General features: G+C 23.6%; 1 protein-coding gene across 1 annotated transcript in view; it reads left to right on the forward strand.

Moving 5' to 3' along the window:
• Positions 1-589: 589 nt before the first annotated feature.
• The window catches only part of LOC111629023 (metalloprotease TIKI1-like), a 29421-nt gene continuing 11728 nt past the window's right edge, over positions 590-18282 (forward strand). The window contains exons 1-3 of the mRNA XM_023372887.1: positions 590-720; positions 8852-8923; positions 16185-16745. Coding sequence (XP_023228655.1) covers positions 691-720; positions 8852-8923; positions 16185-16745 — 663 coding nt within the window. The 5' untranslated portion in view covers positions 590-690. The remainder of the gene's footprint in view (positions 721-8851; positions 8924-16184; positions 16746-18282) is intronic.

Below are 18282 nucleotides of genomic sequence, written 5' to 3' on the forward strand. Positions count from 1 at the left end.
AAATGTATTCTGGCAGTGAATGAGTTAATTATGCTTTCTATTTGCAAAACTCCTCAACCTTAACACAAAATAAGAAAAAAAGTGAATTTTTAAGAAATTTGCGGGATTTCCCGGGATAAGAAAAATTTCCCGGGATATTTCCCGGGTTAAAAAAACAACCGGGATCCCGGAATCCCGTTTCAGAAACCCTACACAGAACCCATTTATCTATGCCACAGTTTTCCACTAGTTAAACTGTCAGGTATGGCAAATGATATCCATGTGGAAAAATAGGACGTTTCCAATACATTTTGTGCTGTAACTTGTTTACTTTGTGAAAAAAGCAATAGGAAAACATTTTTCAACTCTCCCTTGTTTTTTTAATTGTTATTAGGCTTTCTTCTATTATAAAATTACGTTAATTCTGGAAGATCTGTACAACAATAGAATGCAATTTAAGATTTTCTTTTACAGTTTAAGAAATGGGAAACTTGAAATAAAGACAACTTATGACGTCATTGACAGTGATGTACTTGCGCACGAGAGGCAAAATCTCTGACCAATAAGAAAGGGTATGCTTATCACGTAAAGAAGTACAGCCAAGTTTTGAGGAAGCAAAGAGGAGAGAATGTGGGAACATGATTCTAGTAGAAGGATATCAAGGTCCTGTTCCAGATACAGAATTTTGTCTGGACATTCAATGCTCTAATAATGGCTTCGATTCTACTCTTTACTTTATTGGTAAGTTTTTTTTTTCAATTATAAATTAATCTTAAGATTTAACTTTAGTGTAAAATTAATGCGGTAACAATTTTTCAGCAATTTAAATAATTCGTCTCCATTCCTTATATTTATCAGAGAAAGATTCTAAAAATAATGTAGTAGTTCAATATTAATTTGCTTGTTAATAAATTTTAATAAATTAAACGTATTTATTGTGCAATTCTTACTTAATATATTTTAAATACAAAATATATTATTTAATAAATTTATAAGACTATACACATTGCGTTTTCTCAATTATTATGTCTTTAAATAGGAAATTTGATTGTGTTCTTGTGTGATAAATTATGATTTTATAAATACTTTTATATGAAATTTTTGGTAATAATTTTCTAAAATGTGTTTTTATAATAAATATAGAATACATGGAAAAATAAAAATGCATTTGTTTCGTTACGAAATGAATGTTTACTATCGCTAATGCTTTCCAGCATTATTAAATCTGTAAAAAATTCCCTATAAAAATGAAATGAAGTTTCTGATTCCTTTTCCGTGCTTAGATGCCATTAATATACTTTTTAAGCATTTAACATTAACTACGAAAATCAATTTTATCAATATTTTATCTGTAGAAAATTATAAAAAGAAAAGAAATTCCGATAAAATAGAAAGAACGTGCTGTCCTGTACTATACAGTTCATCATCATATACTTTAACACTCGATTGTGAAATTTATTATAATTCGAGATATATTTGTATACAAAATTGTATATATCCTACAAACAAATATTTTAAAACTTTTTTAATAATGTAATTCTTTATTTTAACAATTTTTCCTTTTATTTCTCTTTAAGTAAATATTTAATGCCGATTGCTAATAAAATATTTTGTGTTTATAAATGTTAATTTATGATGTTTGGTTTTTTTTTCGAAATTAATTCATGATTTTTAATTTACTTGCAATTAAATGAGTCGTTTTAAAAATGTATTTTGTTTTTTTCACGTGTAAGATGTCAGATGGAAACTAGAAATTCGATCGTCTCTTGTATTCTTTCCTATTTAATATTTTTTTTTATATACGAATAATTTAGTTTTCTAGTCATGAAGGTTGTTAAATGCATTCGAAAATGTTAGAAAACAAATGAAACTATTTTAAAATTACTCTAGTTTTTACTATAATGTATTTTAAACGCGGATTTAGAATTCCATGCTATTTTCTAAGACAATTTTTAAGCTATTACTGTAAACAATTTTAGTTTAAAAGTTTATTGTCTTTAATATATAAAAATCTAATTGGAAAACAATTTTTATAAGTATAAGTTTCTAAAGGATCGTTTAAAAAATATACATGTTACTTATTCCTAGTAGCGATTTTAAGTTAGCAAGGCTCTAAGCAAGCGTGCACTTGGTAAGTTCTTTTTATGAGTTTATAAATATGTAAAGCTTGTATCACAAGATATTTAATACTGTAATTCTAGAAACCTAGCTAGATTCCAAATACTGGATCGAAAAGCATATATTTGAATTGTCTAAAGTCCCCAAAAGCTTGAGATCATAAAGCATATTTAAAATCGCTACTCTTTATAACATATTGTAGAAGATTTATTTATATGTTTGATCAGAAATATTTTCTGTGCAGGAAAAACTAAATCTTTCAAAATTTAAGAAATTCTTTTTTATTAGTGACAAAAATTTATTCTTACTGAATTTTAACTTAAAAGATTTTTTTAGATGTTTAAAGAGATTGATCTGTTTTTTATTATAACTTATGTATCGATTAATGTATACATTAATAAATACATAAGTTACACTTGACACTTTAGTATACACTTTAATAATTATTTTCTAGATAAGCATCTGTAAAAAATTAATTAAACGCTTTAACAAACATGTCTATATCATTTATTTTTGATAGTTTAACTTGATTACTACACATAAAAACAATTTAAGAGCGTTTTTCTTGTCAATTATCTGTTATAAGCAAGTAAATATAGCAAATAAAACCACTAACTTTATTTAATTAAAGTAATTTATAGGTGATTATAACGATTTTTTTAATTTTTTTTTTATTTCCACACATAAAAACAATTTAAGAGCGTTTTTCTTGTCAATTATCTGTTATAAGCAAGTAAATATAGCAAATAAAACCACTAACTTTATTTAATTAAAGTAATTTATAGGTGATTATAACGATTTTTTTAATTTTTTTTTTATTTCCATAGATTTATAGAATATTTTCCAATTATATTTCTTACAAATTTTCCAACTTAAAAATTATTAACGAAGTATTTACTTCTAAAAAAGCATAATTTTTCATTTCATAAACTATAAGATGAAAGATATTTCTTATTAATTTTATTCATAGTTGTACTGCATATACTTTTATTTTTTTTATTTAATAGAATTAATATTTCAAAATTTCAGGAAAGTATTTCAGATCAGATAATTCAATGTTTAACGCATCGTACTATATCATCTATATTTTAATAGATACAAAAAACATAATTGGAAAACTTGCTTAAGCTAACAAAATTATATTTTATCTTTCCTTAATAAATTAAACTTTAACTCGCTTCAACATAAGTTATATTGTATGTAAAATTGTTCAATTTATATTATAATATACTTATAATTTAATAAAAATTTTTATTAAAAAGTTATTACACTTAAAGTTGTTTTTTTACATATAATAATATTTGAATTAATTAAATTTACTTAACTAATATCCGAGTAAACGTTGATATTTGTTCCTGTCATATTTGATGTGTATAGAAAAATATGATACTGAATAATACTCTAAATGATTTAAAAAGATTCAGTATATTTGTGACTTTTAACAAAATTTAAAATTTTACGTATAGATCTACCTGACCTTTTAATTAGTTTTTAATTCCCAAATATATTTATCCTTGATGAGGAGGATTCTTGTTATACGTAACTATTTCCTCAGGAGACTTGAAAGTAATTTGTCAGAAGAAAAGTACATAATAATTTAAACAAGTTAATGAAATTTTCAAAGTTCAGTTTGAGAGTTTTACTATTTAAAATTTTAATTCGTTCTTTAAAATTTCAAATACATTCAAGAATAACGTCTAGATCCACAATATATTAGAAATTATAACTTATAACACACACACAAAAAAACAATGTTATATCAGATTTTCTCGTTTTAATTAATATTTAAAATAATTTAAATTCTGAAAATCCAATTCAAAATTTACAATATAAAGATTTATTCTTTAATATAATTCTATTATATAATAAAACACGAAATTCATAAGATAAATCGACAAAAGGATACATTTCTATAGAACTAATATATAAAATTACGTTAATTATTTAAGTTGTATGAATTAAAAAATTTTATAAATTTAATATATTAAATAGATGTAAATTATTATCACTAATGATTTTCATTTTTAAATTAATTAAATAATATTTATCAATAATGTTAAATAATCTCACTATATACTTTCATTTCAGTATCATTATACATTTTAATTTGTATACAAATATAACAAAAATAATATATATTAACAATTATATTTAAATGAATACCTTTGTTGTATGGTTAAAAATTCATATAATTATTTTTATTTATATAATTAAAACGAGTTAAAATAATTATATTTCTATCATCGTTCTTTCCGTTTAGAAAGACTTTTCAAAAATGTCAAGAAAAAATAAATAAATAAAACTAAATAATAATATAATTTTTAAATTATATAAAATATCAAAAATGTTTGTAAAATTTTAATGATTATATACTTAATAATAAAAATTCGGTTAGATAATACCGAAAACTTTGATCAAACTTATCCATCATTTTTCAATTAATATTAAATAATAAATAAATGAATAAATTTTAAATAGAAATAGTATTAGAATTTAATATATTCAAATTAAAAAATTTTATTTTACAAGACTTCAAAATATTGATGTTTATAAATTTAAAATTTAAAAGTTTAAAAGGATGACACAAGACATAAGGGAATCAACTAATCAATTTGTTTTTTGATTACTTAAAACCGAAATAGGAAAGTAGAATCAACGTATTACAAAATTCTATTAATTCTGTAAATACAGTTAATTGAGAAAGTCGATTTTAATGAATAATGAAAGTTAAAAATTCAAACACTCTTAATTACTTTACAAGTTAAAGAAATCACAGATAATTCTATATATAACATGTACAGTACTTAAACTGTCCTATTTAATCTAATACAGATCCGTTAAAATGGGCCTAAATTAGACAGCTTAAGTTTTAAAGAATACCAGAATTATATAAAAAATAATATTGATAATTTATTACTTTAATTTATTATGTAGTGAAGGAGAAAAGACCTCTTATATGTTATAGCTTAGGGCCACAATAAGATTAAATCGGGTCTTATTATATATTACAAGATTTTTATTCTTCACCAAATAACAAATTTAAAAACACGAGAATAAACCCTAGTCTGGCTTATTAGTTCTTATTCAATTGGAATATTAGTTCTTATTCAAGGTTATAACTTCTTTGAAGAATATGAATTTCTAAGTAAATATTAAATTCTTTTGGAAATTCAAAAACTGTAACTTTAGATAAATTAATTTTGTTTGAATGTTTGTTTTTATATCTCTGAACTGAATTCACTATTAAAAATAAATCATAATTGGTTTTACATAAATCTCTTGGAAAGAATCATAACTTTTGGACAGAAACAAAACGATGATGCTAATATTGATCTTTTCTTCTATTTCCGATTGTTATTAAATATTTGCCTACACAAATATTATATTAGTCGTATTTACTACATAAATGATTATAAAAACTAAATAAAAAAAATTATGTAAATAGGGAGTAAAATCAAAAATACATAACCGTGATTGTGCATAAGTAAATGAAATAATCAAATAAAATTCTTAATTACAAATTTCTCTTACCATTTTAGATAATTAGATAATAATTTTTAACAAAATTAGGTTAATTGAAAAGCTATATTCAATAAATTTTGTATTAAATTCAGAAGTTTATTCAAGTTAATTGTGTTTTCGAATTAGTTTATATTTATTGTTTTAATTTAAAGATGTTAGTCTAGAATAAGAATAAAAACATTAAATTTATGATTTCTTATTTTTACTTTTATTGTATAGTATTTAAAGAAGATGAAAAGAATAATACTTAAAAATATTATTTAATATTTATCTTCTCTTATACATTTTTCTTATTTTTCATTGTTAGAAAGATTCTCTTTAATTTAAATATGATACAAAAATAATTTTTATTTATTATAATTGAAAATCAATAGTAATTTGGTTATATTTAATTTAATTCTAATATGTAAGTCATAAATAAACGAAATAAATATAGGAAATTGTAAAGAATATTCTTAAAATAAGAAACCTTCTGTAAAAATAAGATAAAAAATTTCAGCGAAGATTAGTTGATGTTAGAGATGTAAGCAGAAGCAAGATATATGAAGGGTGCCAACAGAATTATTTGGCCCTAGCCTCGGATATAGATTGATCTCAAAGTTTAGTTCTTTATGTAAAAAATATACGAAAGTGATATAGATTAAAATGGCGAAAAAAAGTTGTTTTTGTATTATTTTATTTATATATTTTTAGAGCTTTTGAAGAATGGAGTCTTACAATTACGAAAGAATTAGACGTACTGTATTTACTCTATCTCACTTTTTCAAGTCTCTACGAATATCCGTTCATTTTCAATTTATTGACAGCCTTCCATAGTTTTTATTTTTGTAAATAATTGCTTACACATTTAAGAACTTTATTTACAGTTTATCTTGTATATTTTAAATTTTTTTAAATTTAATTTGAGCTTACAATCACATATAATTAGAGTGTTAAACATGTTATTTAAATTAATTTCTGTCATTCTATAAAAGCTTTATGATAAAAATTATGTAGTAAGATAATCCAGAAACGATGAATAGACTAAACATAAATAATAAAGTATGTATTGTGGAAACGATATCAAAAGTCTGTATAGTTGTTATACACAACATAAAGACACTTTACTACCTTAGAACCTATCACATCTGTTCATCGACAGGGTCAAAAGGCGACCCAGCTAAGACCTATTGATCTCAACAAAAGTAACGTAAAAAATACTTAACATTCTTCTTCTTCTTTTACTTCTAATATGGAAATTTTGGCTCCTGCCTCATCCGCCTACGATTACTTAGCATTCTCATAACAATATGTCGGTTATAAAAATAGAAACGAGTAAATTAGAAACTTTAACCTTTTTTACATTTTAAAATTTATTAAAATATTACTTTTTGTATTGTTTTTGCTATTGTACGTAGTTTCATTATAAAAATATATTTTACACTCTCATATTCGTGACAGGACCGGATTTAAACTAAACAAAGTCTAGCCTAGACCTCGTGTATATTATAAGATTTTAGGGCCTCACGCTTTGAAATTTATTATTACTTGGCATAGATTATCTCTTATATGTTATAGCTTAGGGNAACGTAAAAAATACTTAACATTCTTCTTCTTCTTTTACTTCTAATATGGAAATTTTGGCTCCTGCCTCATCCGCCTACGATTACTTAGCATTCTCATAACAATATGTCGGTTATAAAAATAGAAACGAGTAAATTAGAAACTTTAACCTTTTTTACATTTTAAAATTTATTAAAATATGTTTGAAGGAAATAGAAATAAAATTGTAAAACTTTAGCAGAAAATAATATTTATTAATCTATCGATTTAATTTCGTTTCTACGACATTTTCTAATAGCTATTGACTATAATATTCAAGTTAATACGAAATTAATAATGATTTCTGTCATTTAAAACAAATTAAAATAAACTTTATAATATATATATACTAATATTACATACAAAAAATTATTTTATAAACCATAATAATAATTCAGTTTATTTTTCAGTGTGTAGTTTTTTTCGTTCTTTCAATTCTCTTATGTATAATCCTAGATATTTCGATCAAAATAATTTGTTTCATTTGACAAATTATTTCAATAAAGAGTGAAATTTTCTAAACAATTTTAAGTAACAATAAAACGATTTCTTAAGCTTCATCAATCACTTAATGCTGTTATTTGCTACTTAATAAAATAGAAGAAAAGTTTCACTTGTCGTGTGCTAAGGAAATTTTCGGGAGAGTTATTGAAACTAATACTATATGAAAGAGCAAACAGGAAGAAAAGAAACGGCAGACGGAGGAGAAAATTGTCCGAGAACACAAAGACGGAACCGAACTATGGATGGATGATGTTCTAAATAGAAATAAATGGAGAAGAGCTGCCATATATGACCCTCTATTTATAGCGCGACTTCATCTTCATACGCTTAATATTCGATTGAATTCTTTGTAAATTTTTCTATATTTGTTTAATAAAGTTAAAAAGGATATATAGCATTTGACACATAAATTTGTACACTAGAATTCGAGGCATCTCAATGAATTCGAAAACAATAATAACGTCATTTATCCAATTTAATAACTTAATTTAATTATATTTAAACACGGTTAAATTTAAAGATACACAGTAAATTAAAGATTATGTGAAATTCATGTTAAAAATGTATGCTTTAACGCTTCCATGATATACTTAGTATACGTAAACATTTTCAAAAGTTTAATTTATTCAAGAGTTCAAATTTATAGTCGAATGACTAATTAAAATATTATCTATTTTATGAAATGAATAAATTTGATTAATTATCTTAGATAATTGCTGTATACTTTAGTTAGTTCCACGATTCCACGGCTAAATACAGTGTTCTTGTAAAACAATTCGCCTTAGGGAAAATCATTGAAGAAGAGAACTTCTGAATTTCAATACTTACTTGTAATATATATTGTAATTCAGAAGTTTCAACAGCACGGATATTCAACATTAAGATTAATAAAAATTAAATTAACAATTAATATAAACAAATTTAAATTTGGGTCAATCAGAAATCTCTTTAAAAAAATCATTTAAAAAAAACATATTTAGTCAAAGTGTTTTGTACGTTTTGTCACCATATTCAGAATTAAAGTAATTGCTAAAATTATCTAACGATAGAATAAATAAATTATAGAATTTTTTTAAATATATATTTTTTATTTTAAATTTTANATTATTTACGGAATTTTTATTGATAAAATGTTTCATTTTTTTAGATTTGGTTGAGTGGAAAAGACATATTTAGTATTTATGGATACGAACAACAGTCTTCCTGCGAAAATAATTCGGTAAAATTGTTTTATCCGTTTCTATAAAATATAATATGTTAACAATATTAAAAATACAAAAGTTTTATTACATTTTATTTATTGAAATTAATACAAATATATTAATAAATAATTAATTAAAAACATAAAAAACGTATTAAGCGTTTTTGTCTTGAGTACTGACTTTCTTGAAATCAATTCAATGAATTTTTCAATTTAATTTATTAGTTATCATAAAGTGATAAATTATTGTTAAAATTATTTTTTTATTAGTTATGATTTTATGTAAACTAATAAATTAAATTCCGAAGAAAAGTGATAAAAAAAAGAAATGAAGGTAAATCGAACAGCAATTGTTTACCAGATATTACCAATTAAGATTGCAGTTTTCTTTTATTCCGGATAATTCGAAAGATCTTGAAAAAAAAATAATGAGAATGGAGTAATGAGAAACAATTGTAAAGACTTGGGATAGTGTTGATACTAGATTTGATTGTGGGAGAATTTTGTTCTTAATATCTATATAACAAGGACGAAGAAATAAAATCTAACTTGGATCATCAAACTGCAAAGTTGGCATTTCGTATCCAATAGTTTTATTTCTTCCTAAATTGAGACTGATTATGATGATAATTATCCAGATATAAAATAATGATATTTTTATGTTTAAATGAGCAGATCAAGAAACGTCAGTTCTAAAAAACTTTGTTTCAGTTATAAAGTTATCAAAGATAATCAGATATTTGTTAGTGATTTTAATTCAGTTGTTTCTACTCATCCAGTTGGCTTATTAAACATATTCGTGGCTGGTATTTTGAATTGCAAAGCTAAATCGATTGCGTGTTTTGTTTTGACATATTCAGAAATAATAATTTGATAAACATTATGATCAATTTAAGTAATTTTAATGAAATACTTGGAGATTTCTTTAACATAAATACAGTATAATTTTAATTTCAAATACAATTTTCTTATTCTACAAAGTTTTATCTCAGATTTAAGAAAGAATGAACATGTAATTTTTTAACGTTTATATTCTTTAATACATTTCAAATTGCATTATATATATTGATATATTATCTAATTAAGATTATTTTGCTTTTCTGGCTGTTATATTGATAGAATAAAACATAGTTTTTGAATTACTAGACGTTTAGACATTTGAGAAGCCAGAAATGTTAAAAAAAAAATACCCTTACAGAATTCTATGTGTATGTTTGTGTCTGTGTATCGGCTTTTATTTTGCGTTATATTTCAGGATTAGGTGAACCAAAATTTTCGAAACTTGGCAAAGTTATTTTTATATATGGTACAGTACATTGATTCTATTAAAGTTTGATAGTTAAAGGTCAAGGAATGATGAAATAGAGGGGGTTAAGTATTATATTTCGAGTGGAATCAGACTTAATGAAAATTTTACTAATTATAACTACAGTATTAAACTAAATGAATAAAAATTATAATTTTTATTTGGAATTGTCATTTAAAACAAATTAAAATAAACTTTATAATATATATATACTAATATTACATACAAAAAATTATTTTATAAACCATAATAATAATTCAGTTTATTTTTCAGTGTGTAGTTTTTTTCGTTCTTTCAATTCTCTTATGTATAATCCTAGATATTTCGATCAAAATAATTTGTTTCATTTGACAAATTATTTCAATAAAGAGTGAAATTTTCTAAACAATTTTAAGTAACAATAAAACGATTTCTTAAGCTTCATCAATCACTTAATGCTGTTATTTGCTACTTAATAAAATAGAAGAAAAGTTTCACTTGTCGTGTGCTAAGGAAATTTTCGGGAGAGTTATTGAAACTAATACTATATGAAAGAGCAAACAGGAAGAAAAGAAACGGCAGACGGAGGAGAAAATTGTCCGAGAACACAAAGACGGAACCGAACTATGGATGGATGATGTTCTAAATAGAAATAAATGGAGAAGAGCTGCCATATATGACCCTCTATTTATAGCGCGACTTCATCTTCATACGCTTAATATTCGATTGAATTCTTTGTAAATTTTTCTATATTTGTTTAATAAAGTTAAAAAGGATATATAGCATTTGACACATAAATATGTACACTAGAATTCGAGGCATCTCAATGAATTCGAAAACAATAATAACGTCATTTATCCAATTTAATAACTTAATTTAATTATATTTAAACACGGTTAAATTTAAAGATACACAGTAAATTAAAGATTATGTGAAATTCATGTTAAAAATGTATGCTTTAACGCTTCCATGATATACTTAGTATACGTAAACATTTTCAAAAGTTTAATTTATTCAAGAGTTCAAATTTATAGTCGAATGACTAATTAAAATATTATCTATTTTATGAAATGAATAAATTTGATTAATTATCTTAGATAATTGCTGTATACTTTAGTTAGTTCCACGATTCCACGGCTAAATACAGTGTTCTTGTAAAACAATTCGCCTTAGGGAAAATCATTGAAGAAGAGAACTTCTGAATTTCAATACTTACTTGTAATATATATTGTAATTCAGAAGTTTCAACAGCACGGATATTCAACATTAAGATTAATAAAAATTAAATTAACAATTAATATAAACAAATTTAAATTTGGGTCAATCAGAAATCTCTTTAAAAAAATCATTTAAAAAAAACATATTTAGTCAAAGTGTTTTGTACGTTTTGTCACCATATTCAGAATTAAAGTAATTGCTAAAATTATCTAACGATAGAATAAATAAATTATAGAATTTTTTTAAATATATATTTTTTATTTTAAATTTTANTTTATGATAATTAAGAATTTTAATTATCATCTTAATTAATATTCATAATTTTCTTAAATTTGAGGATTAAAAGTTGAATTGTATAAATAAAACAGATTGTTACAAGTTTTAAAATTAATTTTTAGGTTTTAATTAATCTATGAAAATTAATGAATTTTTTAATAAAATTTATGTCAATAAATTAAGGCAATTTTATCAAACTTAAATTATATTTTAATAATAAGAGAAGAGTTTTCTTTTCTTAAAAATAAGTTTTATTTACACTAAAATAGAATCAGTTATAGATTTTACAGGATAATTTATTACATTAGATTTTAAAATTTAAAATAATAATTGATTATACATTTAAACTTTAATAATATTTTAATCAATAATTTAAAATGTTTTTTAATCGATAAATATTGATTTCTATTGTAAAAACAATTGAAATCAATGAATATTGATCTTCTGTAACATTTTTTAAATTAAATTTTTTAAGTAATTTTAAACATACATATAGCCTATATTATATACATATACAGATATGTATAATTACATATATATATGTAATTATATATATCTGAGCAGCGAGTGTATATTTTATGTTAAATATAATACATTCACTTTAAGATGAATTTTTTTACATGTTTCTTATCCCATTTAACTGTACCCCAACTTTAAATTTGGAGTATTGTCTGATATAATCATTAGAAGGCATTGCAAATACAGGTTTTTGCAAAGAATTTTTTCGTAGATAATTCTAAAAGAAACTTATACACATATATTTTGGTTAAGGGAAGACATATGCTCTTTCTGTCTGTCCTAACTACACTTTATCTGTTCTTTGTCACTCTCCAAAACCTGTAAATAACGATTGTTGTTTACTTTCTGTTAATTATATCACATTTTAAATGTTTTAATAATGTTTGCAATCTTTAATAAATTATTTTAAACTGCATTTAATTTTAATTATTATTTTAATTTTTCCCGAAAATCCTTTTTTAATAATGAGAGTGCAGCTTAAATTTGAAGTAACGTAGTGTATTCAATGTATAATGTAGACATTAAACTCTAATCATTTTATTTAGAAGTGTTTCTCTTCATTTATTCTTTTGAAGATTAATTTCTTACAAAATTTAAAAAAAATTAAAATTACAGTATCACATAATATTCCTATTATATGTAATTTATTAAACATTAAATATGAATATAAAATTAAATAAAAGTATAATAAATTATTTTAATATTATAGCCTATAAATTTAATTTTACAATTAAATTTCCTGTAATAGTTTTGAATTAATTTTTTTTTAATTTTAAAGTGATCTTAAACTAAATTTTGATATAATTTTAAAGATATTTAATCATTTCGTAAGATTTTACATCATTTTCTAGTTAAATATTTCGGGTCGATTTAGTTGATTCAGCTAATTGTTATTATTATTTTCAATTAATAACAAAATTTAAATGATTGCTAAATAACATTTAAGAATTAATTTGCGTTTGATTTCACTTTATCAACAATTCCTATAATAATTCTTAGACGAAGAGGCATAATAAAACTTTGAAGTACTGACAGCTGAGAGAAACATTAAATTTAACGACAATCCAAATTATATTTGTGGGATGTTCTGATGAAGTTCTACAATTGCCAAAGTAGTAAAGCCGATAGAAACAACCCCTTTGAGTCTATAAAGTAAATTAATCCGATTACAATAATAACATAAACGTCACTTTTATTAAAATTTAAGATCTTTCCGGAAATTTCGATTTTCGTGTTTTTTATTTCTTAACATTAATATTGTTTAGAATGATTTTATGGTATCTCTTGGGTAGCAGACTTACCAGTGGTTTAATTGGTACCAAGAAGGTTCAAATTCTTGTTTTGTTCTTCTTTTTCAAACTTCCTTCCATTACAAATAAAGCCAAAAATATAGGCTAATTATGTTTTTAAGTGTCTAAAATTATTTTTATTGTGTTTTTCAATCTTTTTATTCGAACTAAATAAAAAAAAGCCTAAATAATTGTGGTAATATGATATTCTTAAGTATCATCAATTACATAGTATGCTTCTGTAAAAGTATTCNAAAAATGAAGAAGAAAATTGGTGCTGTTGAAGAACATTTTCTAGTTAAATATTTCGGGTCGATTTAGTTGATTCAGCTAATTGTTATTATTATTTTCAATTAATAACAAAATTTAAATGATTGCTAAATAACATTTAAGAATTAATTTGCGTTTGATTTCACTTTATCAACAATTCCTATAATAATTCTTAGACGAAGAGGCATAATAAAACTTTGAAGTACTGACAGCTGAGAGAAACATTAAATTTAACGACAATCCAAATTATATTTGTGGGATGTTCTGATGAAGTTCTACAATTGCCAAAGTAGTAAAGCCGATAGAAACAACCCCTTTGAGTCTATAAAGTAAATTAATCCGATTACAATAATAACATAAACGTCACTTTTATTAAAATTTAAGATCTTTCCGGAAATTTCGATTTTCGTGTTTTTTATTTCTTAACATTAATATTGTTTAGAATGATTTTATGGTATCTCTTGGGTAGCAGACTTACCAGTGGTTTAATTGGTACCAAGAAGGTTCAAATTCTTGTTTTGTTCTTCTTTTTCAAACTTCCTTCCATTACAAATAAAGCCAAAAATATAGGCTAATTATGTTTTTAAGTGTCTAAAATTATTTTTATTGTGTTTTTCAATCTTTTTATTCGAACTAAATAAAAAAAAGCCTAAATAATTGTGGTAATATGATATTCTTAAGTATCATCAATTACATAGTATGCTTCTGTAAAAGTATTCTTCATATGGTATGAATTTACAAGTATAGAATATATATTCTAAATTTTAAAATACAGTATATGCTTTGTAACATATATTTTTAATAGCAAAGAAATTTAAAGCGTATCAGTTTGTCATTAAAAATTATACATTACTTAGGGGAGATCGGGGCAAGATCGGCATGTTAAGCTTTACTTAAATTTTGTGTAATAAATACTGCTGTAAACTGAAAAAAAAGCTTTGCATATTGTCTATTGGAATGTTACCTTACTATAGAACTGGTTAAAATCAGTTTGGAAATAAAAATAATTAAAATAATTACAACTTTACAAGAAGAGAGAAATTGACGAAGTTGCCCCGGGTATAGGGGCAAGATCGGCAACTTCTCTCTTTTTGTAAAGTTGTAATTATTTTAATTATTTTTATTAAAGTTGCCCCTGGTATAGGGGCAACAGTAATGGGGCAAGATAGGCACGTATATAAAATTATGTTATTAACAATGTATAAGTTGGAATTCACTATTAAAACAAAGAAATACAAATCCAACACCCATTTAATATTATTACAACGAAATGCAAGTTCAAAGACATATATACATGAATAACAAATGCAAACATGTTTTCATTTATCATCTGTTTGATTTTTATCCTTTGCTTCTAATGTGGCTTTATGTTGCCGATCTTACCCCGCTAGTCATGATTTCGAAACATTAAGTACAACCCTGAGAACAGAATGCCAAGCCACGATCTGGCCACGTGAATAAGTTGAAGTTACATCCTTCTAACAGGAAAAGTAACTTTCGTTATCATGGAATTATAACAAAACCTGCCAATTCAATATAAATGGAAAAAAAATATTATATGGAATTGAACGAAAATGAAAATTTGCTTGATAATTCAACTACGCTTGTTGGAGAACAATAAAAACACTACACTCAACAAGCCACCAATAAAACTCAACTGCCTAACCTATAACCAAAGTCTCCTTTTAATTTGTTTTTTAAAAAAAGCGCTTGACAAACTTGCCCCGCATGCCGAAGTTGCCCCGATCTCCCCTATAGATAATACCACTTGACTATAACATTAGCTCAACCAGTGGATGAGTGGAGAAAAGCTCTGAATATTGGTTCGCGAACTCATATCTGACCACGTGGAGTTTTCTGGGTTTTCATGTGTCTAGCACTAGTTTTTACATAGTGTCTGACACCTATATAGGGATCAGTTTCTTTTAAAAAGCTCTCTAGAGAGACATTTCTCCTTAGCAGATTGCACGTGTTGTGTTGCCTTATCCCATCAATCCGATCCTATAGTGTATAACATTATTAAAATAGTTTAATAAAAACGTCCCCAAGTGATGGTTCCATATAGAAATTATTTACAGTATTATCATCATTCGTTTCTTATTCCAACACATTGTTAGTCAAAGGCTTTGGCTCAAAGCCTTTCAACCTTTCCTGATTTCTCACAATCTTTCTTCGTGAAATATATTCTAGTTTTTTTTCTATTCGATCCGAGTCATCTTTAGTTATTATTATTTAATAAAACTTAAAAATTAAATACAGTGTAAAAAATAAAATAAAAATAATACCACCATAAGAATTTGGCGAATTATAACAGAAAATTTAATAATTTGTATAAATTAAAGTTTGTTTATTTTTACTTTTATATAAAAATAATTTAGAATTATAATTATTTCTAAATTATATATGAAATTTAATATTACAGAACGATTATCCGTTTTCTTTTCTCTGGAAAATCAATAAGAATCCGCCATCCTATTTTTTTGGAACTGTTCACGTTCCATACACTAAAGTTTGGGATTATATACCAGAAAATGCAAAAGAGGCCTTTCAATTATCAGATAATGTGTATTTCGAACTGGACTTGAATGATCCTTACACTATATCAACTTTAGCTAAGTGTCAGATGTTACCTCAAGGAAAAAATTTGTCAGAAATTCTACCGTACGATATTTATCAAAGACTTAAAAGATATTTAGATCGCATAAAGGAAAATATTCCATCTTGGACTAATTTTGAACATAGAAGAAACTACAAATCTGATGACAATCTATTCAACGCTATAACAAGAAACTGGGAACATAAAAGACCAGTTTGGGTTATGCTTATGGTTAATTCTTTAAAAGAAAACGATGTAAATTGGAAGGGTATTCCCGTTTTAGATCTTTACTTGGCTCAGCAAGCAGAAAAAATGAAGAAGAAAATTGGTGCTGTTGAAGAAGTCGAAGAGCAATGTATACCTCTTAATGCATTAAACTTAACGCAGGTAAGATATAAAAATAAATAATAATATATTTAATATAACAAAATTAAGTTTAAAAATTTAACTTAAATAAAAAATTAGAATCGACTTCAGTTATGACAATATTAAGTTCAGAATTCAATAAATTTTAATTATAACTTTAATTTAAAACTTATACTATGTATCATCAAATTTGAAAATATTTCGAAAGTTTATTTATTAATAATATATTATTTTAGAAAGATCATGATCCTGATCATTTCAGTAACTATAATGAGTCTGATATTCTCTTGTTAAAATTAAATGAGAGCTCGTTATATAGAATTTTTCGCATAACGAGTATTCCTTTCCTTCATTCCTTTCAGAGAACGTCATTATCCAAAAAAAAAAAAAAAAAAAAAAAAAAAAAAAAAAAAAAAAAAAAAAAAAAAAAAAAAAAAAAAAAAAAAAAAAAAAAAAAAAAAAAAAAAAAAAAAAAAAAAAAAAAAAAAAAAAAAAAAAAAAAAAAAAAAAAAAAAAAAAAAAAAAAAAAAAAAAAAAAAAAAAAAAAAAAAAAAAAAAAAAAAAAAAAAAAAAAAAAAAAAAAAAAAAAAAAAAAAAAAAAAAAAAAAAAAAAAAAAAAAAAAAAAAAAAAAAAAAAAAAAAAAAAAAAAAAAAAAAAAANAAAAAAAAAAAAAAAAAAAAAAAAAAAAAAAAAAAAAACTACTTGCTTCAAATTTTCGACTATCGAGATGTTTTAAAACTTAAAAATAGAATGTTTCATCAATTAAATTTCAAAATATCAGTTTTATAATTTATTAAAAATAAATTTATTAATTTCTGTTTCAATGGGACGAAAATAATTGGCCAGTAATGAGTCTTCAGATGACAAAAAATTTAAGAAAAAAACATTAATATTTAAATAAAATAAATTAAAATATTAAATATGAATATTTCGATACGTTTATTAATATTAAAGCTATTTATTTTTTATTAATTAAAAAATTATTTTATGTATAATTTTATTGGGTTAATTTTATTTTCATGTAGGCCTATAATTTTTATAATTCATCAAGAATTATTCTTGTATATAATATCGTAATATGTTTGATTTTATATTTCATTAACCGATATTTAAAAATGATTTATTTTCTGAGTGTTTTAACTTAAAGATAAAAAAAGCTGAGAGGAGGGGGGAAAATCTAAATTCCAATTGATGAATGACTGTTATCGAAATAGGCTTTTTTCAATCTCGAGTGCTTTAAGACAAGAATCTCACGAGAAAAAGCAATAGTTGGTGCGACCATTTTGAGATTTTTATAAGGATTTAGCAGCTGAATCCAGATAAATTTGATTCTATAACAAACGGTATTACTTCTGAGTCAGAAATTTCCTTTTCTAATGTTATTTTAGCGAAAAAAAAATTATAGAATTGAAAGAAAGACTAAAGTTTTGAGGTTTTATTTAAAGATTTTTCCAAAAAATTATTTTTGTTTTATAGAATAGTCGAGATTTTATTTATATATGGATAAAACAGGAAATTTGATAATATAACTTTTTATATATATCTTTTAATTCTATA

The sequence above is a fragment of the Centruroides sculpturatus genome, unplaced genomic scaffold (assembly GCF_000671375.1).
Source record: "Centruroides sculpturatus isolate CEXI.00-Female unplaced genomic scaffold, Cexi_2.0 scaffold601, whole genome shotgun sequence".
In the NCBI taxonomy this organism is placed as follows: domain Eukaryota; kingdom Metazoa; phylum Arthropoda; class Arachnida; order Scorpiones; family Buthidae; genus Centruroides; species Centruroides sculpturatus.